This window comes from Epinephelus lanceolatus, chromosome 20 (assembly GCF_041903045.1).
Source record: "Epinephelus lanceolatus isolate andai-2023 chromosome 20, ASM4190304v1, whole genome shotgun sequence".
NCBI lineage: Eukaryota > Metazoa > Chordata > Actinopteri > Perciformes > Serranidae > Epinephelus > Epinephelus lanceolatus.
The window spans coordinates 7,622,535-7,647,879 of NC_135753.1; the positions used below are offsets into that span (position 1 = coordinate 7,622,535).

A 25,345-nucleotide genomic window follows, 5' to 3' on the forward strand; every position below is an offset into this window, starting at 1 on the left:
ACAGACGAGCACATATCTTCCAAATGTATTTTATTAGATCTGACAGAAATCTGTGGATAGTACAGGATCTTTTCTGCACTGAATAAACCTCCAGGTCTCATTCTGAAAGGGGCTGATGCATGTGAACCTTCTCTGGAGGGTTGTTATGATAGTTTAAAGGGCCTCCTCTTCTCCTCTGCTCTTCTTCCTCAGTGAAGTAAAAAAAAGAAAAAGAAAAAAAAGAACAGGGTCATCTGACCCTCTCATGTCACTGCTGAGGAAGAAGAGCAGAGGGAGGAGGCATCTTTAAAACACTGACATGTCCTGTTCTGTTCCCTTCCTTCCTCCTTGTGGAAAAAAAACAAACAAAAAAAAAAGCCAAGAAGAGGGCGATGGTTGTGATGTCCAGCTGATGAGGGCGTTGCTACTGTGACGTTCCGTTTTCTCCCCCTCTCCCCTCAGTCATCGTCCACTGTGGGTGTGATGGTCACACCCCTCCTGATCTGTCCCCATCCAATCAGACTGAGGAAGAAAAAGAAGAGGAGCCAATCAGATGACAATATAAAGATTTGTTAACGGTCTTGTGAAAACAATTTCCCAGATGAATATGAAAGGAAATCTTTACTAAATGCTGTTTGCGTCTTTCCTCTCTTATTACTAAAATTCCTTCTGTCTTGATCTCTAACAACACTTCTGATTTTGCAAACAGTCACTCAAACTAATTTCTTTTCCTGTTGATGCTTGAAAAAGGTCCCAGAGCCACAAAAACGATTGCCTCAGTAAATGATTATCGCAGATTTGATTGTCCAGATTCCAGCACACCAAAAAAGCCTTTATTTAGTGAGCAGTGATCATTAAATACTGGACAGAAACACATTAAAAATGACACAAGCATGCAGGCTAGCTTTGAATTGCAAAGACAAATGATGTCTGTGGTGAAGGATTAAGATTCATCTCTCTGTGCTTGTTTGCTGTGAGTAATTGTTAAGAGGGCTTGCAGTTTACATCCAGTTTAGGCACAGCACCCCCCTCAATTTTATTGGACAGCATGTATACAAGCATGTGAGGAGCCAATCAGCTACTTGGAGTAGTTAACTGGTTTACTGGCTCGTTTGGTTTGCCTGATAGTCCACTCCAGTGAGTTTGATAGATATGTTTGGGATACGGGTTGTCTTGCTGGCTGTAGAGAAGGTTATGTGTGTCAATTAATATCTAAAAAATATTTTGCTAGAAACAAAGAGATGATTTCTAATTTCATAGTTTGACTGTCCATGTTATTCTCATTTAAAATTAAACATATCTGCATATCTCATGTATTGATACCCTGTGGACAAAATGACAGGACTTTTAGTTTAACTAATTACGTTAGTATTGTGTTTATATTGTAGTCAATTATAGTGATGTGTCTGTTATTTTCTGTTACTATGGAAACCATATTCAACCCAAGTGTAAACCTTTACAGCCTTCCAGTAAAGTACAAGAAACCTTTGAAGCGTCTTCTTGTCAGCGGTGGAAATAAGTCACACATGTACAAGTCATACATAAGTTTCCAGTCACAACCTTCAAATTCTAAGCAAGTCCTAAGTACAGTGGTATTAGTTACTTTCACTAGAGTAAAGGAACTAAATACTTTGCCTCCTGCTCCAAGCCTTCTGGTCAGGGTGAGAGATACTCCACTCAGGGTAACATACATGCTGCTGTGAAGGCAGCTGAGATAATAACGCGCTGTTAAATTCTCTGAACACAAGATCTTTTTTGGGCTTTTGCCTGTAAATCGATAGGACAATATTAAGCGTGGAAGGGGGTGATGACATGCAGCAAAGGGCTGCAGTCTTGAATGGAATCTACGACTACCTCGGCAATAAACATGGGGCACCTGCTCAACCCACTGAGCTATTGGGCGCCCCAGCCAGTGACATTTATTAAGAGGTTTAAAATGCCATCAAGCAGAAGTCAACACGTTTTTATATCAAAACTATCTTTTAATTGGTTCTGGCGCTGCAGTTACTTGATTGTTAGCTATCTAATATGTGAGCACTTGTACAAAACTTAAATTTGTTCCTTATTAGGCCAACACAATACCTAGACCCCAAGAAGAGGAGCAGGTTGTGCTGTAAAAAATTTCCCTGACAATTTGAACATACAAATATAAACACCGGCAAGGTGTATATTATTGTATCAAAATAATTGTGGTTTGGAAAACTTTGTAAAGACTCTGTTCCTCACCGCCAATGTTTCTCCACACGTCGACTCAGAGCAATCTTCTCTCCTACTTCTGTGCAGACGGGGTTAGTGAGGACGATCTTGGCCAAATCAGCCTTCACGGCACTAACGCGGCCGCCTGTTGACAACGAGCCAATGTTTACCATCAGCACCTCATTCTTAGACAGCTTCTGGACCTGCAGAGGCACAAAAAGATAAACAGATGGTGTCATGACACAGTTCATCCCACACAAGTCAAGGTAACTATCTCAGCACAACCAAAACATTTAAAGACTTGAAATGATACCTTTCAAGGCCTTCAATAGTACTACTGTAATTTAAAGACAGTTGGATCTTCAGTTATGGCTCTAAAATTCTTCGACATTGCTCCTTTCTTACACTTCAGAATGAACTACATTTCCCAACATGCACATCTCACCTTGGCAGCCTTCTTGTCTCCCTCTGTGCGGACTCCCAGCAGCCTCCTGAGAAGGAAGTAGGAGATCTCCAGCTCGGTGAAGATCTCTGGCAGCGCTCCAACGGCGCCCAGCACCTGACCCACCATACGATCCGCCCGGCACAGTGTCGGGTCGATCTTAGTGCCCACACCTGTACACAAACAAAGTTTACTTTGCTAAACCGTTGGTGAAACCTTTTGTCATTTGTGCTTATAGTTTTCATCTTTTGTGCAATTCCTTTTGAAGTATTTATTCCATTTTATATTTTTTTTGTTTGTTTGTTTCAGTGAGTTACAGACCAGACGCAAGCTGGCCATGGCTATAAAGGTGAGGTTATAAAGTCACAGTGACTATTGCATCACAGCAACAAACACATTTAGGAAAGCTGAAAAGCCAGAAACATTGAAAACATCAGCATTTAACCTGCTGCTTCAGTTTGCTTCTGCCTGCAGTGGCCTCAGATTAAATCACATAAAAAGGTGAAAATGTGTGGACGTACCAATAAGGCCTCCGGGTGCAGCATACTGCAGGTCGTTGTGCTCAGCAAACAAAGAGACGATCTTGGAGAAGATGGGTTTGCACATCAGCTTTCCTTCGTGGTCTTTGGACACGATACCTGGCCGCACCTCGATCTCTTGACCCACCTGGAGATCACACAGAGAGGAGAAGGTGGAGGACTGGTTAGAGGAAAACTCAACTGGAAAGGTAGATTACTGCAGAAAGACTGTGATTATACTTCTATCCAAACTGTAACCTCTCATTCTATCAGTGTCTGTTGTAGGAAGCAATCAATACCCAAGGTCAATACAAGTGGAGAGCCAACAGTAAAGATACACATACAAGTTTATACATCTCAACTAATCCTGTGAAGCACATTAGGGAAAAACAACCAACTTGTCTGTGTTGGAACCACAGAAAAGCTGTCAGGAACAGGTACATTAACATTCATCTCACACTAAGATAAGAGATTCTTTGTGCCCAAGTTACTTTCCATCTGCTGTAAGTAGCTGGTCTCACGCAGCCAGACCTATGTCTACAGTGTCGTGTTAGTGCTTGAGAAAGATCTGGAATCACAATATTACCATTCTGCTACAGAGGAAAAACGCACTAGAATGTTTATTTCTCTAAACCAATCACAATCGTCTTGGGCGGCACTAAGCCCAGGATGCAGTGACTGTGCCCTTGCGAAATATTGTTAGGGGGAACACACACACAGTGGCAGGACTTAACTGCAAGCATCTCTCGGCTAACATCTAACGATTATTAATGGATTTAATGATAGTGTCTAGCCATTTCAATTCCAGTGTGAGTTTGCTGGGACTGTTTAACAGCTTGGTGCAAGATACTAGCCTTGCTGCTATGTTAGCTTGTGCTAACCAGGCAAATTCACCAGGGAGAGAGCAGCAACAGTTTGCCGATCTGGCAGGGAGCTGGGACCGTCTAGGACCAGACCCCCAGCACAAAAAGAATCAAACTCAGGTATCGTTTGACTGGAGACATTTTGACAGATGTAACAAACCAGATGCAACTGTCTAAGTCAGAAAACGCAGCAACATCGAGCATGAGGGTGCTGCCAGACGGAATCTGAGCTTTTCCGAGGTGCATTCATACATTGTTTTATTTGTTGTACATCTTTACAACAATTCACTGAAAGAGCAAATCAGTAAGAGCAAATCACAGTTTTGTCTGGTGAAAGTATGAAGAACAAATCTCACCTTGAGCACACCCTTCAGGATACTTCCTCCTGCCACACCTCCTTTCAAATCATCCACTTCACAGCCAGGCTTGTTCACATCAAAAGATCTGATGACTGGAATACAGAGTGTTTTCATTTAACACCACACAAAACCATTGAGAAAGAATTTTATGTAACAAAGTGCTTCACAGCAGAAAAGCAAATAAAAATGTAAGTACAATGAGGCTAAAAGGCTAAAAGCATGACAGAAGGAAAACAAAAAGCAAATAACACACAACAGGTTGTAAAAAAAAAAAAAAAAAAAAAAAAAAGGTGACTTGTGTGTATTTTCTTACCAATGAGTCTGGGCTCGGAGATAAAGTCTCTGACAGGAACTGGGATCTTTTTCACGATGTATTCACAAACCACCTCAATGTTGTACTTCAGCTGTGCTGAGATAGGAATGATGGGAGCGCCCTCTGCCACTGTGCCTGCAGGAGGATCATCACACACAACATCAAGTCATGGTCACCAAATGGTTTAGAGAAAGATAAAAGTGAATTGTAAGGTCAGCAGTTTGAAGTGGGGTGCCTGGAGATGCTCATTTATTCAACAGGCCTGAAAAATGTGGCTTTGCAGGTCATTTTAAAAGCTGTTGTGTTTAAAATTAATTGATCACTGTCACTAGCTCAACATCAGTATACTCCAGGTAATACTCCAACCAAAATCTTTGCAGAAACAAACTCTCACCCCTGAAGGCTTGAAAGATGGCTAAAAACCTGACATTTGCTCAGTGTGACACCAAAGTTCTAACTTATTTTGGGAAACAATGAGTGTTGTTGTGAGTTACACAAACTTCTAATATAAATGTCTGGGTTTTTTTAAAGGTAACTTTATCTGATGATTTTCCTTTCCTTTCTTGGTCAAGACTTATGGAGGCTGCTAGCAAATATAAATTAAAGTTTTGACAGCATTTTGTGTGCAGGAAGCTCATCTCGCTGCACAGCATAGAGACCCATTTGCGAAAAGAGCAAGCTCAAATCAATCAGAAGAACAAGATCTTGAAAGAAGATGAGATGGATGATGTGACAGTGTGTGGCAAAATAGGTTCTGTTTACTTAACCTGAATTTAAAAAGAAACAGGGAGGTTAACACTGTACAGCAGTGCCAGTCGTGCTGTGTAGTGTTACCGTGTTGTGTAGCATGGAGTAACAAATGACAGTGGGCATCATATCCGATGGATAACATAAAATACAGACTTTGCTTATTTCACGTGAATGCGTCACGCAGAACACAGACATGGTGGCGTGATTGCTAGATTATGGGTAACACTAGTACTGTGCAAATAAAGCTTTAGTCGCTTTCATGTTGACTCACCCTGTACGAAGGCGAGGATCTGCTCGTACTGCTCTTTGGCCTGGCTCTCCTTCACCAGGTCAATCTTGTTCTGCAGGATGAGGATGTGCTTCAGCTTCATGATCTCTATGGCCGCCAGGTGCTCTGACGTCTGAGGCTGAGGACACGACTCGTTACCCGCTGGGAGACACAGACAACAACAATAATCAGATGACTTTTAAAGAGAAAACTGGCAGTAAATAACACACAACTAAGAGACTTACCAATGAGCAGGAGGGCTGCATCCATGACAGCAGCTCCGTTCAACATGGTTGCCATCAAAATGTCGTGACCAGGACAGTCCACAAATGACACATGTCTGGAAGAAAGAAAAAAAGTCCCACTGATGAATGAATAAAGATATTACAGATTTTACCAGTTTAGTCAAACTGATTGCAAAGTTAATAAGTCTTAATCTAGACTTTTGTGACACAACCAGTCTCTCCTCAGTCTTACCTGACCAGTTTGAAGTTACCCTTGGTGCCAGGGATGTCCGAAGGGAACTCATCAGGAGTGCTGCTGCCACACGACCTGTAGCACTCTGGCCTGGGACAGCTGGGGTCATCCAACTTATAGACCTACAGTAACATGGAAGTGTAAATTAATATGTATTGAGCATTTTTAATGTTGTGCATGCATGAAAATCGGATCCTGTTCTAACATAGGAGTTGGAAAATGTCAAAATGGGCAAAGCTCCAATCACACAGGCATTTCCCTTCAAAATTAAAAAAAAAAGGTAGATGGGAAAGGTCCTGATTACCTTCAGAAAATTCAATCCACAGTGCCACTTACCTTAGCGTTAGCATATCCTAGCTTGATGGTGATGTTTCTCTCGAGCTCATTCTTGAACCTGACAGTATGAACACCAGAAATGGCCTTCACTACTGTGGACTTTCCATGGGCCACATGACCGATGGTGCCTGAGAGAGGAAAGACAGAAGTCAAGCAGGAAGTCCTCAGTTACTATTTCCAACATGCTGAAAGACATAAAGTCTGATCAATATTTATCTGATTCACATACCAATATTGATGGTGGCCTGTCTGCTGATGATTTCTTGAGAGAGAGGCGTCAAAGTAGACACATCCTGCCAAGAGAACAACTCACATTAGACTAATCACACACTGAAAAACAGCACAGAACATTGGCAGGTTTTCCCTGTGAGCAGAGCAGCGCTGCCTCGCTCTTTTTAATCCTGGAGGTGAATAGAAACAAAAGAAGCTGGTAGAGTGACAGACATGCAAACACTGGCCCGCACTGACTCTGCAAACATATGAACTGGACACACGCAACTCAGACACACAAAGTGACATATGTTAAACCAGTGCTGTTGCTTCTGTCTGTTTGTATATTGCACCTTATTCTATTTATTTGTATAGCACATTACAACAAGTCAATTCAAAGTGTTCTGCATCACACATCAAAATCATCAAGACAAGTGCAAAACAAACGCATCATAAGGGACATTTAAATACAATTAAAACTTACTTAGAGAGCAAGAGAATAGAAAATTAAAAACAAGCTAAAATATTTTAAGACAGGAACTTTAAATAAAAGTTACAGTGTAGTGCAAGAAATGAATAAATATTTGATTAAACAAAAGGCAGCAGCAAACAGAGAAGTCTTCAGCCTTGATTTAAAAGAACTCAAGAGTTGTAGCAGACCTGCAGTTTTCTGGGAGTTTGACCAACAAAAACTAAACGTTGCTTCTCCATGTTTAGTCTTGAATCTGAGGACAAAAGCAGACCTGTCCCCTATGACCTGAGGGGTCTCAATGGTTTATAGAGTAGCAATTCTGAGCTCTTAATACATTGTATACTAATTTACTCTTCTAATATGTTGCTATATTAATACAGATAACACTACTTATTCATATTGTGTATTATTCTGGTGTGTACATATATACTAGGTGCTATCAACCATACTTCTATCAATTATCTTGTAACTTCATCTTTAATTGCTCTTGTATATTTTATATTTTTACTTCTGTTGTGATTCCAGTTGTATGTATGACTATATGATAGCTAAGCTTTCATTTCTTAAGGGCAACATGCCCCACCCCATGCGGGACACTTCTGAAAGCACTGGGCAGCTCCCTCAGTGACAGGCTACTTCACTCACAGTGTGTGAAGGAGAGATACTGCAGGTCCTTCCATCCTGCTGCTGTCAAACTATGCACCCAAAACTACTCCCAGTAGACCACACACAAACCAAAACTGATTATTGACAATCAGTCATCACTCATGTGCAATATCAGTGAATACCAACTGTGCAAAATCTACAATTGACGTGCTATAATGTGAATCTAGCCATTCAGCCTGTCTTTTTGTTATATCTTCATATATCTTTTATTTTTACTATCTACAATTATCACTCAGATGCAATATCTGTATATGCTTAACTGTGCAATACCTATACTTCAAACATTCATCAGCCAGGCAATATAATAAGTGATATTGCACTGTTGTTTTTACTGTTTACTTATTTTAGTTGTTCTGTTTTCTACTGTTTACTTATTAGTATGATCTGTACCTGTACCAACACAAACTTAGTATATTGCATTGTGTTTTTGTTTTTTCAAAATTACTGTTCTCTTATTTGCACAATCCACTTTGCTGCTGTAGTAATGCAATTTCCCTCACTGTGAGACTAATAGAGGATTATCTTATCTCATACATCTTATTAATGATTTTAACTTCTCTATTTATTTGTACTTAATACTGTCTTCATGCTGCTGCAACACCTGAATCGTAATCGTTAACTGAAAACTCAAGTGACATATATAAATATTGGACAAAAGTTCTGGGTATCATTGTTTTTTTCAGTATCACTCACTTGCATGTTGTCTCTATCATTTACTTTACTGTCTGCTGATTATAATGAAAACACAAAGGGGTGCTAACCTATGATCCAATCCTGCTAACACCATTAACAACACCTTCAACTAATAACATGTTTTTATAAATAACTGTCCGATCAAACTTTGATGTATAACGGATAACAGCCTGCAAACAAAACGGGACTATTCTGAATTCGTGCGTCTGCTTCCATCACCGTTACGACTCCCATTGATATTTTTGTAGATTTTACTTCCACTTAGCATATGACGCTAACATTTTGATCCAACTGGGGCATAAGCTACACAGAAATTACTGACATAGGACAAAGACAGCGACTACTACAGCACTGTAAATACATATTATCCATAAACGTTTGTCTCATTTCAAAATGTTGATTAATTTGAAGCTAATCCTTGTTGGTGGTTCTATTAGCTCTCCGCCCCGCCGGGCCTGTCATGTGCCGGGTGGTGGCGGCGCAGCACCGGTCACCGTTAGCGGTAAAGAAATTCACCTTTTGTGTAACCGTTTTGGCAACACGACGGACCGACAGCCACCAAAATGAAAACACAAAGCTGTGAAACCCGTTAAGCTGACACTTACCAGAGTACTAAGGTCTTGTCTAGCCAGATGAGGCTGACCCAGCGTTGTACCAGACTCGTCACCCGCCATCTTGGATGAAAAGGGAATGAATAAGGCGGCTCTGGCGAATGCCTGATCAACCGCTGAAAACGGTAGATTGTCCTTTTCCTACAATCAGTTATTACATCAAATTATGTTCCCCTTTTCGTAGTCGTGGTAGAAAATCATATATGTTTAAAACAAGACGTCTGTTAAACGTTTGTTTTTCGCTAATAAATGATAGAGACGTGATTTGCAATTTGCGTGACTCATCCAACGGGGTCCTTCCACAATGCATGATGCAATTTTTTTTTTATTATAAAATATATTTTATGTCGTAAATCTGCTGCTATTTATATACCACTAGCACCTGTTTGTCACAGAACTGTGCACAGGAACCAACTATTTTTGTCTTGCTCCAAAAAGTAAAAAAAAAATTTTTGTCCATGTGTTAGGTCCGTCGCTGTTTTAAGAGGTCATCAAAAATATGTTTTGTAGTCCTGTTGTGTGATTTGTAGTTCTCTAACAAAACCTGGAATACTGCCTGACCCCAGATTAGCCGTAGTGTCAATTAGTTTGAAATTTAACTAAATACAATTATTATATTAATTTGTGAATATGCACCTTTGTAACACATCATCAACTGAAATAGCCCAATGAAAGTCTTTAAACTAGAAATATTTGCAACTGTATTTTAGCCCCTCTACAAGAATTGACCCCCTGGATAATGTAAGACTTGCCCTAAGGTCCGTAAAGAGGGTATTTACACATGCATTTTAATGTAAGGTTACTGAGTTTTCTGTACAATGCAGTGCGTAGCCTATTCAAATAAAATTGCATTGTCTTTCCTTATGTGTAGTGTGGGAGGAAGCATTCAGATCCTTTCCTGAAGAAAAGGTACTAATACCACAAATACCATAAATACTATAATTTATGAAGTGTAAAATAGTAAAAGTAGAAAAATGTCCCACTGATTGTTATATTATATAGTATATTATTAGATTATTATTACTTATGTTGTAAAACCCAGATTTTACTGTTGTAGTTGATTGAGGTGAAGCTCATTTTGAACTATAAATTACTGATTATTTTCATTATAGATTAACCTGCTGATATTTAATCGATTGATCAACAATCAATTGATTGTTTGGTTTGTAAAAACAAAGTGTAAGAAACGGCAGCAGCACTATTACCCAGAGCCCAAAGTGACAGGTTCACAATGTTTTCTTCAACCAATAGTACAAATTTCAAGATTATTACGATTATTTAAAGGACAAGATGCAAATCTGCTCACTTGTGAAGCTGGAACCATAAAATATTTGACAGGTTTGTGTAGGCTACAAAATGACAAACAATTATAAAAATACTTAGCCTCTGTATCGACTTAGCTTTAATATCTCATCATTTCAGAAGAATTTGTATTACATACTGGGTAGTGTAAGTTGAAAAAAAAACCATCCTGTTTTATAAGCACAACACGAACATGCAGTTCTTAGATTATATAAAGAAACTGCAGTCAGGTCTTTAGAAGGCCTGGAATGTTGTTAAATAGTACAGTAGGCTAATTCCCTCTGAATCTGTGGTGGAGAAGAAGTATTAAGTGGCATAAAAAAACAAAATATAGGTAATTTTAAAGTGGAGCATTTGAGTAAATGTATTTGAGTACATCCCACCACTGATGGCCCTCTGCCACTGTTGAGAAGGTTGCTTTTGAAATGTGATATGTTACAGATTACTAGCTACCCTGGTAAAGTGTAATAAGAAATGTAACTTTCAATTACCTAATCAAGGACATTTGGTTACTTTTTGAGTAGTTTTCTAACTGGAAATATGGTAAAAGGAAGGCATCATCCTGAATTGAATATACTTTGAGGTAACCCCTTGTAATCACCAACATTTTGATTAGTAGCTGTGATATGATAACATTTTTTCTTGGTCACTGTAATTGATTGCATTTACATTTATTTTGTAAATTAATCACATGCAACTTGCCCAAGACTGGGTTTTGCAGGACTTGAAATGTTGTAACACAGTTGAGAGTGACACATCTCTCACATATACGATCTCTGCTGCACCGCACAACGCCCTTCAGTTCCGCCCAAAAGGGAAATGACGCCGGTGCAGAAAATGGCGTCCGCAAAGCCTGTGGACCGCTGTGGTTTGTTACCCGTTTAATTTAGAGCCGAGTGGAGGATAGATGGACGATAACATGGCAGTGCAACGCTGCCGCCGCCCGCTTCCTTGATTCCGGAATCTAACCCGCAACTTCATGTCCGAAGGAGCCAGAGCTGCCTGGTCGAAGAGGGGTTGTGGGGATTCGCACCGCCGAGGTGAGACGGCTGGATTTTAGCCGCTAAGCTAAAGCTGTTACCCCGGCTGAGCAGTGTCTGCTCCCCCGTAGCTCCTGTCACCACAGCTGAGAATCGTGACAGTTAATTTGGCCAGTCACGTAGCTAGTTCTGGAGTGAAGTATTATTATATTTACTTCATAAACTTGATTCAAAGTATTAGCTAACACCACCGCCTTCATCAGAGAGCTGTGTGTGTACCGTGTAGCCTGAGCCTTTGTTTTGAAGATAAGATAAGCCTGTATTGATCCCCAGAGGGGAAATCCAGGTGTTGCAGCCGCACAAAGACAGAAAGAAGTATAGGTAAATACTAAATACTAAGACTAAATAAGATTTATGTTTAACAAGTATAAGAGTAGAAGTTAAAATATGAACTATGCAAGAGCAGTTAAATACAAAGTTGCTAGGTAGAGTGACACTGTATGGTTACTAGTATGAAGTCTAGTATCATGAAAACAGTGTACACCAGAATAATATCAACTGTAACTAAGCAATAATACGGAATGTTGTCTGTATTAACATAGCAAAACATAAATATAGTATACGATGTGGCGAGACAGTATAAAATATTGACAAAATAGTATAGTATGATAAGGGTTGCAATGATATGAGATTTTCTCGGTATGATAACCATCGCAGAATATATCGAGGTTTCACGTTATCACAGAGTTCGTGTTATTGTTATCATCATCATCATCATTTACAATGACCCCCAACGGAATCAAAACAGAAGGGTTATTTTTGGTTTAACAGTCATGCTATTAATAGAACTGAAACTTGAAACAAGTATACCGATGCAACCCTAAGTATGATGATGTAATATCCTACAGTATAAGGTATAAGATATAGTATAAGGTGCAATATAATAGTAGTAATAATGATGATATAACATGTCATGGTATAATATAGCAGTATAACAGTATATCAAATGTAATATGATATAGCATGTTCTGGGGTGGGTGAGAATCAGTACAGCATAGTATCATGATTTTTTTGTGTGGCAATATCGTATTAATACACGGACACCAAGTATCCATTTTTTGTTATTTAAATTTTTAATATTATAAATACAATTTGAACTTTTGGTAGACTACTAGAATAATTGAATCAATTGCTGTAACAGTCCACTTACTACATTTTGCTGCAATGAAAATGATTGAGGTGAGACTGAAACTAAGACTGAAAACTTCATTTTATTATATAGAACAGATGTTGACAAAGTTTTCTTTTAGGGACATAATGTGCAGCTTTAAAAAAAAAAAGTTATGAAATCGCGATATACTATAGTATGCGTTATTACAATACAATAGCACATCACAACACAGTTAAAAGTGTTATAATATTGTATTTTTACTTCATTATCATGATAATATATCATGGGGCCTCTGGTGATTTCCACCCCTAGTATTGTACACATATTAAAGTATAGTATGTAGTGGTGGATGAAGTATCTGAAAGACGCACTTGAGTAAAAGTACAGATTTCTTACCGGAAAATGACTTTGGTATAAGTTAAAGTTCCCCTATAAAAAAAGTCTTTAAGTATCTGATAGTTATGCATGTATGTATATATGTATGTATGTATCTGATAGCTGATAAAAGTACAAGCAAATGCTGTCAATAAAAAAGCAAATGGTCAGAATTTTGAGAATGATGAAGTTTATTTCTTCTTAATATGCACATCACCTTAAAAGGGATCATCCATTACACTTGAAGGAAAAAAGGTCTTTGTCACAATTTAAAGGATTTAAAGAAAATCTAACCTTTTCTTCCCTCCCAGACCGTCATTTGTCTGTCCATTCCTTCCTCCCTTCCTTCTCTATTATGTTGCAAGTAATGATGACGCTCAGGGGAAAGGTATTGGAGTATAGATATACATTTTATTTAGGGAAATATAGTGGAGTAGAAGTGAAAGTTGACAGAGATATAAAAACTGAAATAAAGTACAGATATTCCCAAAAAATACTATAAAGAAGTATTATTATTTAGTTATATTTCATCACTGAGGGTATGTATATTATATAATATCTTGAAATATAATGCATAGTAATACCAATGATAATAATATATTATAGTATAATATGTAAGGGTATCAAATATATGGCAAAAAATATAAATAAGTTGGTACAAAAGAGAGTCAGTGAGGGGAGAGTGATTTGTAACGAACTGTGATGTAGTGGCTGACAGCTAACTATACTATAAATTAGCTTAGCTGCTGGCTAAGTGATTGTAAAGCTTGTTGCCAGGTGCGCTCGGCTGCAGTGACAGACTCTGAGCAGACTGTCAACCTGTTGCTGTTTTTCCTTTTCACCAAGAGGCACACACAGGTTAGGTCAGTCAGACGGCGAGACCTCCTTAGACCAAGCTGCACTGAGATTTACACAAATCCTGGAAAGTGTGCCTGTTCTTTACAGAGTATAAAGGAGGTTCTCTTGTGAGACTCAACTTTTGCTACTTAATTTTACAGTTACATTTTTATACTGAGAACGAGAAGTACTGGGGATTCATGCTAAGGCAATAAGTTGATTTAGGTTGTTGTCAATTGAGAGATAAGCAGTAATAGCTTTTTTAATTGATGTATAATTGTAGTCTGATCTGGTTGCAACTCATAAATACTTGTAAAATATATGCCCATTGCTTGTATGTGTTTGATTATGTTAGTGTAACTTAAACCTATGGCTGCTGGTCAAATAAATTAACCGGAGTTGAGACAATTTGTCAGTTTAAAGATTAGTCAAGGTAAACAGAAAGTTACCAAGCAGCGATCAGTAAATTGTTTTAGTTTAGTTTTTTCAACCATAATGTCAAACATTTGCTGGTTTTCTTTGTCATACATGACGGCAAATTGATTAACTTTGGGTTTTGAACAAAACAAGACAAATTAAAATGTCATCTTGGGCTCTGAGAAATGGTGATGTGCACTATGTCACTATTTTTTTGACATTACATTGAATGCTTCATCAGTTAATTGAGACAATGTTCAACAGATGAATATATGCAAAAATAAACTCATGTATGTTTGATCTGTTCATACATTTGTCACCAATTAACGTCATGATATCTAATTGCAGCCCTTCTGAGAAACATAGAATAGAAGAACATTTTCTTGTATTTTTGGAAAAGCATTTCAGCATTAACTCATGACATTTATGTTGCTGTGGACTGTCCTGACTGTATGTATCATAGCTGATATTTGAACTTGTGTGCTGTGAAATAGTTTGAGGTCACTGAATTTGTCAGGGCACACTTTATTTGATTCTGTCTTATTGATCTTCGTCTTTTCTCCTCTGTCAGAACCAGGGAAACATAAACACAGGAAATGCGAGCGGCCCCTTAGTGCTCAGCCGTCAAAGCCTGTGATTGTTCGCCCGGGCTCCAAAAGGTACGATTTGTCACTCTGCAGCACTGCATGGTAAACTGGAGCAAACCCCTCTTGTGTCACTTTTAAGTCAGAATCCATCTTACCCATCATTCCTCTCTCTCAACTCCACCTGATTCATTGTATTTTGGGCTGACAGGTTGGACGAATGGTTTGAGGTCAGAGCTCTTGGTCTGCACTGTCCCCATAGTGCTGATGGCTGTTATGAAGCTTAGTATTACCTTTTTGCACAGGGATGAGGGTCAAAGTATGATACAGCTACTGTCACTTTAACAAGTAAAGGATCTTAAAATGGATTTAAAGTAATCTATTAATAGAAAGTCATTAACTGAAAAATTAGTATTGTTTTTTATTGTTATTACAGTATTTACTTACTGTAGTACTTAAACTTCCATTTGGTCTCATTGAGTTTGACCCATTTTCCTGTCCCACTCTTTGAATAGTACAGAAACGTGTTTGTTTTCATATTCCTTCCTATATTTATTGTGGCCATGCTGCAGCCAGTAGCAGTGGAAATAGTTTTTGTTTGTTTTGATTATGATAAAAAAATAATTGCGATTAAATGATCATTGTGTCCCATTGTGTTTTCAGTAGGTTGCGGAAGTGCAACGTTACAACATAGTTGATCTTATTTATTTTGATATAATTAATATTTATTTATTTTTATATTATTTCTTTAAATGTGGATATATATTTATATATTAGTTTAATTTTATTTTATATGTATTTTTTTGTTTTTCATTTGAATTACATATAATGCTGAAGGAAATTTATTGTTAAAAAACGTTAGCGTTCAATAAATGGATGATGTTTCCAAAGTCAGTGACTAATTGTGGTAAATAATCATGATCTTAAATGTCCAGTATGTAAGATTCAGGGAGATTTAGTGGTGTCTAGCAGTGAGGCTTGCAAAATGCAATCAGCTGAAACTTCTCCCAGCTGGGATTCCTTCAGCTTTCATTGTTCAGGAGGTTTTTACCCGAGCTGAATTATCTGCAGAGGTGTGTTCCTCCCTAAAACACACAGACAAGGTGATTTAAACCAGTAAAAACACTGAATAAAGCCATTTAACATTAGAAAACCTTTGTTTTTCTGATGCTACTCCTCAGGAAGGGGCTGCTAACTACGGTGACTGAAGCGAATACTAGCAGGAACACGGGACATACCATCTCTTTTTCTGACTGTTTACATTATACCCACTTATCAGCCAAAAAGCCATTGGAATATATAGCAACGTATACTCTATACAATACCTTCTTGGTAACGTAGTGATCTACCTAATACTACACCCACCTTATCAACTACCACTACACCACTGTGGCTGATGCAAAATTGCAAATGTCCGTATCTAAAGCCAGTGTTTGGTTTGTCCATTCTGGGCTACTGTAGAAACATGGCTGTGCAACATTGCAATCTCCATAGTAAAGGACCCACTCCCCATGTAGGTATAAACAGCTCATTACAAGGTAACAGAAACACAGATTCTAATTTTCTAGGTGATTATACACTAAAGACACAAAACACACTGATTATATTATATTCCATTTCAACCAATGTATCCTCTAAATCCTACACACTGGACCTTTAATGTAAACCAAAAATAATTGTGATTATGATTCATGCCATACTCGTGCAGCCCTAATTCCAATTTATTACAGCAGGTTTTTTTTTTATAGTTTGGTCATCATTCGAATTGTTTATGGTAATATTGTACCAACCAATGTCAAAGCAGAGTAGAGGTCTGGGAACACAGACAGGTGAAGCCTCACAGCAGCCAGATTGTAAACAAACAGTTTATCCTGATGATCGAAAGCACTTCATTTGGAGGTCATTGCGTGCGTGCGTGTGTGCGTGCAAACTGTGATGGATGTTTACAACTGGCAGTGTTTTCCAAACAAGTCTGTAACCTGGAGGTCTGCTTCTCACCTGTCTGACTGCTAGTGTTTCTTAACTTCTTTTTAGTAATGTCAGTGTTCCCAGATCTCAGTTATTTGATTTTACTGATAAAAACAATGTATAAAACTATTTAAATATGATCCAAGTTGTAATAAAGTGGAATAATCCTTTAACTCTGACTTCATTAGGACATGATCTAACATTCATAACATCCATTTTAATAAATAAACTGGGAAAGTAGCCATGATGACTTTCCCTGCTATTAAAATTATATTTGCTACAGCTTTGTTTTGTTTTGTAATTAAATATGAGAAGGAAAGAAACTGCCTACTCGCCCATGTTGAAATACACAATAAGGCCAAAATTATGTGGACAGCGGACAACCTTGTCAACATGAGATGAACAATGAAACATGTGTTTATCGTTCAGGTGTCCACATACTTTTGGCCAAAGATATGTAACATGCACAGAAGTCCTTGTATGGCTGTTTTAAAATTGCAGTTTGCAGACGTTCATGCTTTAATGTGGCGGTTGTGTTGGCTTTGTCGTCCAGGTGATTGACGCTCAGAAAAGGGATTGTTAGCATCTACTGGACACAAGGGGCACTGTCCTCTGATTGGCTCGGACAACCCCCTCTGACATGCCCGTGGCCAATCAGAGGTGAGTGTGCTGTGTGTATGTGTGTGTTTGTTTTCATTTGCATTGTTAATGAGTAACTGTGAGTTTGTGGGGGTGTGCAGATGATGTGTGTTTTCTACTCTTCCTTGTGTGCAGAATCTAAGTAAAATTATACGTAAGTTTTATGTGTGTGTGTGTGTGTGTGTGTGTGTGTGTGTGTGTGTGTGTGTGTGTGTGTCTGTGTTCGTGTGGTTACTTATTTTTCTCTTTGTGATTTCTGTGTGTGTGTGCGAGTGTGCGTGATGGTGTATTATGCTGAAGCAACTGGATGATGTTGCGGGGTGCTTTTTTAAAAAGGATTTCCTGTCTTTCTCTTTATTTTTACCCACCTCAGTGTGTTGCAGTGGAGCAGGTTATTTCCCCAGTGTTTCTTTGTAGGATGCAGCAGCTGAAGTGCTGAGCTTTTAATGCTGAACGCCCTTTTGAATGCCCTTCCAGTCACAGACTTACTTTATTCAGCTGTACACACATGAACATAATGTTTTCCTTGGAGAGACAGGCGGTGTTGTGCCTGCTGAATTCATTTTTGAATAGCTGTTAATTCTAGTTCATCCCTGCTTTATGTTCACACTGGACAGCTGTAGCAGAGTTCAGTGTTGTGACTTCACGGATCTGTTCTGACGCTCTATGATCTTTACCTCACCCTGTCTCCATCCCCCGCCTGCGCCTGCACTTGCACTTTGCCCTGCGTCATGCCTTCAGGTGTGTTATGTCGGGGGCAGATGTGGAGGTGTACCTGTCCCAGGTGCACGATGGGAGTGTGTCGTCGGGCTTCCGGGCGCTGTATGAGGAGCGTCTGCTGCTGGATGTCACACTGTTGATAGAGGAGCACCACTTCCAGGTATACAAATTAAGCTGCATGGTGTTTCATATCCCTAGACCAAGACTGTATGCTACATATCACTATCCTGCAGGGATGTCTCTGGGGAACTTGGACATTTCAGCTACAGATCTGCTTATACTTTTTTTTTTACAGGATTAACTCTGAGATGTAAATTCACTGGATGGTAGAAAATCATCTTAGCAACTTAAAGGCAATAAATTATGTTTTTTGTAATTTTACAGTTGGTTGGAGTCCTTATTTTAAAAGGAAACTTGAGTATTTTTGAATCTGGACCCTCCAACACAACTCACTCTTCCTGGCACTCCACTCTGTAAAGGCCCAGACACACCAAACCAAATTCAGAGAGCTAGTGGTAACGAAATCCTACTGCTGCATTGCTGTACGTCGCTTGTGTCTCGGCTAAAAAGTTGTACATAAACACACCGCAAAGACTACAGCCAACCAGCATGTACACTCTGTGCCTGTGTGAGATGAAATAACTCTCAGTCTTCACCAGCACACGGCTGTGGTCTGTTGTCGTCATTTAAAAAGGGAAATCGGAAGACCGTCTTGATACTAGTGAGCAAGTTAGCACCTAAACAACACTATACGGCGCTGAAAGAACAAAGCATATTTACTCTGCAAGAGTGAACAATAAAATAAACATCTCAAAACTTTTCTGCTGAAGAGCTCAATGACTAAAGAAAAACAATCTCACCTTATATAACAAGTTTGTCTCACTCCCTGTTGACTTGAGCTGTTTGTTAGCTTTCCTCACGATTCTCTCCTCGTGTGCTGAGCTGAACTGCCAGTCAGAGTGATTTCACTCACTGACAGTCTCCTTTGTTGTAGTCAACATGCTGAATTGGCTGGAAAAAATCAACAAGTTATTGTAGGGATCGTTTTCATAATGCTGTCAGACATTTCTCATCGTGATGTGAGCCTGTCAGTGGCAAATACAAACACTTTTAGTGAGCGCAAATTGACATTGCACAATCGCCACAATCACTGTCTCTTTATACTTGACCAATTTCAAAAACTGCTGTCTCCATTAGTCATTTAGACACAAAAGCATCTGAAAATAGGGCCCAGATTGAGAAATACCAGTTTCCCTTTAAAATTAGGACAGCAGGCAACTGTAAAATAACAAAATACACCTTTAATTCCCCACAACACATTCAAGTACAACATACTTATTTTTGTCTTTATTTATTTTGTTTTCTCTTGTATTTCCAGTGCATAAATCTTAGTAAACTTAGCAAAATAATGTAAAAAGGGTTGGTGTGATAAGCTATGGCTTCAGCCTACACTTTTTCAGTCAGCATTAACTTGCTTTGGTTTGTCACTGTTTCAGAAGTAATGACTTATTTATAATTTATTTGTTGTTTCTCTTATGTGTATTTGAGTTGTTTAAGTTGAAAGCAACCGAAATAAACTCGACTAATATGAGCCAGGACTTTTTAAAGGAAAGGACCTTTTTTGTTTCTTAACAGCCACCCTGTACATTGCTAAGAATATTTTCTACCACCCTGTGAGTGTGTATTTGCAACATGCTTTGTGTAACAGATGTGCGACAGAAGTATCCAAAATATCCATGCAGGATAGTGTGTGCTAAATGTTTAATGTAGCAACAAACCGTTTACAGAGAATTGGTAAAAACTTATAACTGGAGAACTTCTGGCCTCAGTGAGCAACATCACTGCACTGTTGCTTATGTAAACCTGTGTCCATCTGTCTTATCCATCCTCCTTCAGGCCCACAAGGCGCTTCTGGCCACCCAGAGCGACTACTTTCGGGTCATGTTCACAGCAGACATGAGGGAGAGGGACCAGGACAAGATCCACATGAAGGGGCTGACAGCCGCTGGGTTCGGCCACATTCTCCGATTCATGTACTACGGCTCTCTGGAGCTCAGCATGCCCACCGTCCAAGAGATCCTTCAGGTAAGCTGCACACACCCACTGATGTCCTTTCTGGTTCTTCCCATATCATGCTTCCGCATCAGTTAAAATAGATGAAGTTTAACATGCTGCTGCTTCACAACAAAAGCATCAGCATTTCATGGTTCTTCACTTTAATAACATGCTCTCTCACATTCCTCCTCTTTTTCCTCCTCCTCCTCCGCCTCCTCTCACTTCCTGTCCCGGCAGGCGGCCATGTACGTCCAGCTGACGGAGGCGGTGGAGTTCTGCTGCTCCTTCCTGCTCGCCAAGATCTGTCTGGAGAACTGTGCCGAGGTCATGCGCCTCCTGGAGGACTTCAGTGTGGGTGTGGAGGGTGTCCAGGAGCAGCTCGACAACTTCCTGCTTGACAACTTTGTCCCCCTTATGAGCCGACCCGACTTCCTGTCCTACCTCAGCCTCGAGAGACTGCAGGTTCGGTTTCTGTTTGTACGCTGCATGCAGAAGAAAAGTTAAAACTATGAATACAAACTCAGTCAGTGTTGTTGTTAGATTAGATTCATTCTGACCATGATACACACTGAGAGGGACATTTTGTAGTCAAAAATTCTGTGTAAATGTTAATTTCAGGAGCCAACTCATGATTAAGTTCACAGCCAGAGTGCCTCCGATGTATTTTCAGACTGCCGGCCCATACCATGGACGTTGACACTGAATAAGCTGGACAGACATTACTTGTTATTCTTACAATGAGTCTTTTTCTCTCTATCTCTGAATCAGGCGTACCTGAACAGTGATGCTCTGAGTCGCTTCCCAGAAATTGAGCTGTATGAAGCTGTCCAGTCGTGGCTCCGACATGACCGGCGGCGCTGGAGGCACACTGACACCATTGTGCAGTCCATCCGCTTCTGCCTCATGACTCCTGCCAACATCTTTGAGAAGGTTACTTCTGCTTTCTGATGGTTTTCCTTTGTCCTGACAGGAGTCCACTGGTTTACTGATGTTGTCTCTGGTATTGGTCTTTTGTTGTCTTCGTCACAGGTGAAGACCTCAGAGTTTTACCGTTACTCCAGACAGCTGAGGCAGGAGGTAGATCAGGCGCTCAGCTACTTCCATGATGTCAACCAGCAGCCTCTGGTGGAGACGCGCTCCAACCGTATCCGCTCTGTGCGCCCGCAGACGGCTGTTTTCAGGGGAATGATCGGTCACAGTATGGTCAACAGCAAGATCCTGCTGCTGCAGCGCCCAAAGGTGTCTGCTCGTTTGTCTGCCTTCAAGAGCATGTGTGACTGCCTTTGGTATTCGTACCAAAACTGTCGTGCATTACAGCTTTGATCTATTTACATGGTGTGAAATCAGTATATGTTTGAATCCCTCAGGTGTGGTGGGAGCTGGAGGGACCTCAGGTGCCACTGCGACCAGACTGCCTGGCAATCGTTAACAACTTTGCCTTCCTGTTGGGTGGAGAGGAGCTGGGGCCTGACGGGGAGTTTCACGCCTCCTCCAAAGTCTACCGCTATGACCCCCGACAGAACTCCTGGCTACGGATGGCTGACATGTCTGTGCCCAGGTTAGAGGAGCCTGAGGCTCTTGGTGTTTGTAGGATTGTATAATCTGACCTGTCCTGTAACGTTTTTCACACAGCTGTGCAGTGAATGTCACATTATGTTAATTTCAGGAAGATTTTGCAGGCGCTCACTGTCACTTGATTAGAATTACTTATTAACGCATTGATACATATTGATGGTGTTTGTTGTTTGCAGGTCGGAGTTTGCTGTTGGCGTCATTGGCAAGTTTATTTATGCTGTAGCGGGCCGCACGCGAGATGAGACTTTCTATTCCACGGAGCGCTATGACATTACAGAGGACCGCTGGGAGTTTGTGGACCCATACCCTGTAAACAAGTATGGTCATGAGGGGACGGTCCTCAATGGTAAACTGTACATCACCGGTGGTATCACTTCCTCCTCCACCTCCAAACAGGTGTGTGTGTTTGATCCAGGGCGGGAGGCAGGAGGAGGCGGAGGAGGAGGCAGCTCAGGTGGGTCAGACGCACACAGGACACGCGCCAGCCGAGGCCCACTGCTGCCTGGCACCCATGCCAGCTGCTGGGAGAACAAATCCAAAATGAACTATGCCCGTTGCTTCCACAAGATGATCTCTCACAACGGGAAGCTGTACGTGTTCGGAGGAGTGTGCGTGATCCTGCGAGCTTCCTTTGAGTCGCAGGGCTGCCCATCCACCGAGGTGTATGACCCTGACACTGACGAGTGGACCATCCTTGCCTCCATGCCCATTGGGCGCAGCGGCCATGGGGTGGCAGTGTTGGACAGGCAGATCATGGTGCTGGGCGGCCTGTGTTACAACGGCCACTACAGTGACTCCATCCTCACCTTCGACCCTGATGAAAACAAATGGAAGGAGGACGAGTATCCCAGGATGCCTTGCAAACTGGACGGTCTGCAGGTGTGCAGTCTGCACTTCCCAGAGTATGTGCTAGAGCACGTCAGACGCTGCAGCTGAGGTCTGCTCCACAACAAGCCTCCTTTTTATAGAAATGGAAATGCACTGTTCAAGGCCTGAAGTCTCCCACTGGGAGAGCAGGTGTTTACAGGTGGGAGACTCGACTGATGCACAGGCTTTTCAACTAGAGACCAGCACTTACCTTAAGGTGAGGAAAAGATGGCGTGGGCCATACATTTGCTGTTCTTAATGAAGCCAGTCGAAGCGTGGCGTGGTGAGACGCCACATGTTAAAAGTCAGCTTGAACATTTTCAGAATTAGCTTTCTCAGAAAATCAAGGAAAATCATTTGTGGGGAGAAAAAAAGGTTTCATTTTGCTGGTTTATGTTTCAGACTGTGGTCAGTTTCCTATTCTACTACTCACTTACTGTATTTAGGCTGTCCAGTCAGGCTTATTGCAGAAACGCACTGGAAGCGTCAGATTCATGCATTTACAAAGGGACCTGTATTTATTTTACTTCACCAGTCTTCTCAGTCTAGTCTGAATTAGGTTTCTCTGCCTGCACCCTGAGATTTCATCGCGTTGATTAATCTATTTAAAGGCAAACAAACATTGTGTATAATGTTAATCAAGGTGCTTTTATTAAGAAATAGGTTAGTGAAAGCCAAAACTATTTCAAACAATCAGAAAATGCCCTATAAGATATATATCTGCAAGTTAAATCATACAATCAGGTATATAAAGACAATATTAACACTATATATACTGTAGTGTAGCTAATCTTATAGCCAAATATACGAAACAGATTCTAGACAAAGGCCATTAAACAGATACCATGTTGTTGCAGATGCTGCTGATGCTTCAATCTGCTACCAGCTGCAAACTGTCAGATTACTCATTCATATACTCGCTTCCAGTGCGTTCCAGCTTTTAGTCCTAATTCTGCTCTTTACTCCAGATATCCACCATACTGTGCTCATGTTCATATAACATCACTGTGTCTTTCTGTGTCCCTTCTTCTTCCTCTGATGTGTGTGAGAGAGAGAGCTGAATGATGGAGAGGAAAAAACATAACACTACATAGCACACGAGGGTTCATTTGTCATTCAGTGAGGATGTCATGATGGTGACTCCTACACAGCAGGTTTTTTTTTTTTTTGCATAGGAAGTAAAGATCTTTCTGTCAGAGCAGCTCTGTATCCGTCTCGTCACTGGCAGTGCTTTACTCTCATCTACATTCCCTGCACTTTGTTTTGGGCTCTTGTTGTGGCTCTTGGGTGTAAATGCACTGTTCTATCCTTTCAAACCAGCTGTAGTATTACAGCATGATGTTATCTTACAGGCATTTAGCAGTGTCTGAAATTAACCTCTGGCTGAGAAGTTAAGATGAACAAAAAATGCACCCACCATGAATTATACAGCTAGTTAAAATATTTAAGAAACATTGGGCCTTATTGTGGAGGAACATTTTCATTTTCTTATCCTAAACTGGAAAGGTTTCATTCACAAAAATGTTGCCAAAGAGTAGAGAGAAAACTTTCACACTGCGTAGCTTCAAGTCCTGCTCTTGGAAATGAGCAAACAAATGTAATTGTGTCAGTGTAGTGTTATTAAAGGATTACTTCATGTCCCAGATGATAATTCGTATGTTACTTTGAATTCATGAAGAAAACTTTGCATGCCTCCATGGTAAACAAGGGAGAAAATTCCTCATAATGGAAGTAAATGGGAACTGTCTTTAACAACAGCAAAACTATATCAAGACATCAACACTCACACAACTTGTGCAATAGTATCTAACTCATTTATCTACTTGTATGCTCAGTACTTCCCAAAAATAAATTTTTTTTCTAAAACCTCACTATTTATAACACTTTCCATAAAAGGTCTTATACATGGACCAGTAGCGTGCCTCCGCTGTTAATGCAGAAGTGTTTTAAATACTTAGGTTTTAGTAAAAATGCATGTTTTTGGGAAGTACTATACATGTGGATAAATAAGACTTGGATTATACTGCATGAGTTTGTAAATGGATGTCTTAATATAGTTTTGCTGTTGTTAAACGTGATCCCCGTTTACTTCAGTTCATGAAGAATGTTTGCCTTTTTTTTCCCATCTCTGTTCACCATGGAGGCATGTGAGAAAGGTTTATTTTATGAATTCAAGATAACACAGGGTCAGTAAGTGATATACAAATGGTCATTTGGATGAGTGATGTGTTCCTTTAAAGGACCTGGAACAGTTAGGAAGTATGTACTGTGACAGAAATAAAAAGTGAATAATTGAACTTGAGGCTAGATGCTAAATGATGTCTTTCTACAGCAAAGTGGTATATGACTAATATAAAAGGTGGTCACGAGGCCCATTGTTAATTTACATAAGGTTCAGGGTATTTCAATTTATGCTCTTTTACAACCAGTTGAGCTCAGTATAACAAAGACTTACCAGCTGTGATTGGGGTCATCCTTATGTTCCCAGGTTCCCTGTTGTTAAGGTACTGGTAAGGGCTATCTTTGCAGTTCAAATTGAAAAGAAAAGAATGAAGATGGACATTTCAAATGCACTTTGGTAAAAATCTGTTCAGCCACTGTGGAGATGTCAATGTCTAAAATCACGAAAACTGTTTTGCCTGCAAATTTGAGGGTGTGGGTTTCAAAGAGTGCAGACTCAACATATTGACCCATGGAAACCA

The 25,345-nt window shown here is 40.0% G+C and overlaps 2 protein-coding genes across 3 annotated transcripts; one reads left to right on the forward strand and one right to left on the reverse strand.

The window, feature by feature from the left end:
* Positions 1 to 13: 13 nt before the first annotated feature.
* On the reverse strand, positions 14 to 9,298 carry eif2s3 (eukaryotic translation initiation factor 2, subunit 3 gamma). Its single transcript, XM_033638145.2, has 12 exons — positions 9,148 to 9,298; positions 6,731 to 6,794; positions 6,502 to 6,629; positions 6,166 to 6,287; positions 5,934 to 6,028; positions 5,692 to 5,850; positions 4,671 to 4,805; positions 4,355 to 4,449; positions 3,139 to 3,283; positions 2,621 to 2,790; positions 2,206 to 2,378; positions 14 to 501 (listed from the first exon to the last, which is right to left on the reverse strand). The coding sequence occupies exons 1-12, from the start codon at positions 9,214 to 9,216 to the stop codon at positions 438 to 440; spliced, it is 1,419 nt and encodes a 472-aa protein (XP_033494036.1). The 5' UTR covers positions 9,217 to 9,298; the 3' UTR covers positions 14 to 437.
* A 1,984-nt stretch (positions 9,299 to 11,282) lies between these two features.
* On the forward strand, positions 11,283 to 23,344 carry klhl15 (kelch-like family member 15). 2 transcript variants are annotated; one of them, XM_033639400.2, is made up of 9 exons: positions 11,283 to 11,495; positions 14,807 to 14,894; positions 18,168 to 18,306; positions 20,043 to 20,231; positions 20,439 to 20,663; positions 20,970 to 21,131; positions 21,231 to 21,440; positions 21,569 to 21,759; positions 21,953 to 23,344. In XM_033639400.2, exons 1-9 carry the CDS (start codon positions 11,435 to 11,437, stop codon positions 22,710 to 22,712), a joined length of 2,025 nt encoding a protein of 674 aa, XP_033495291.1. In that variant the 5' UTR covers positions 11,283 to 11,434; the 3' UTR covers positions 22,713 to 23,344. The 2 variants fall into 2 exon arrangements, with proteins under 2 accessions (XP_033495291.1, XP_033495292.1); XM_033639401.2 differs by lacking the exon at positions 11,283 to 11,495 and adding an exon at positions 17,341 to 17,447 and having other exon boundaries at positions 14,810 to 14,894.
* The last annotated feature ends 2,001 nt before the right edge of the window (positions 23,345 to 25,345 follow it).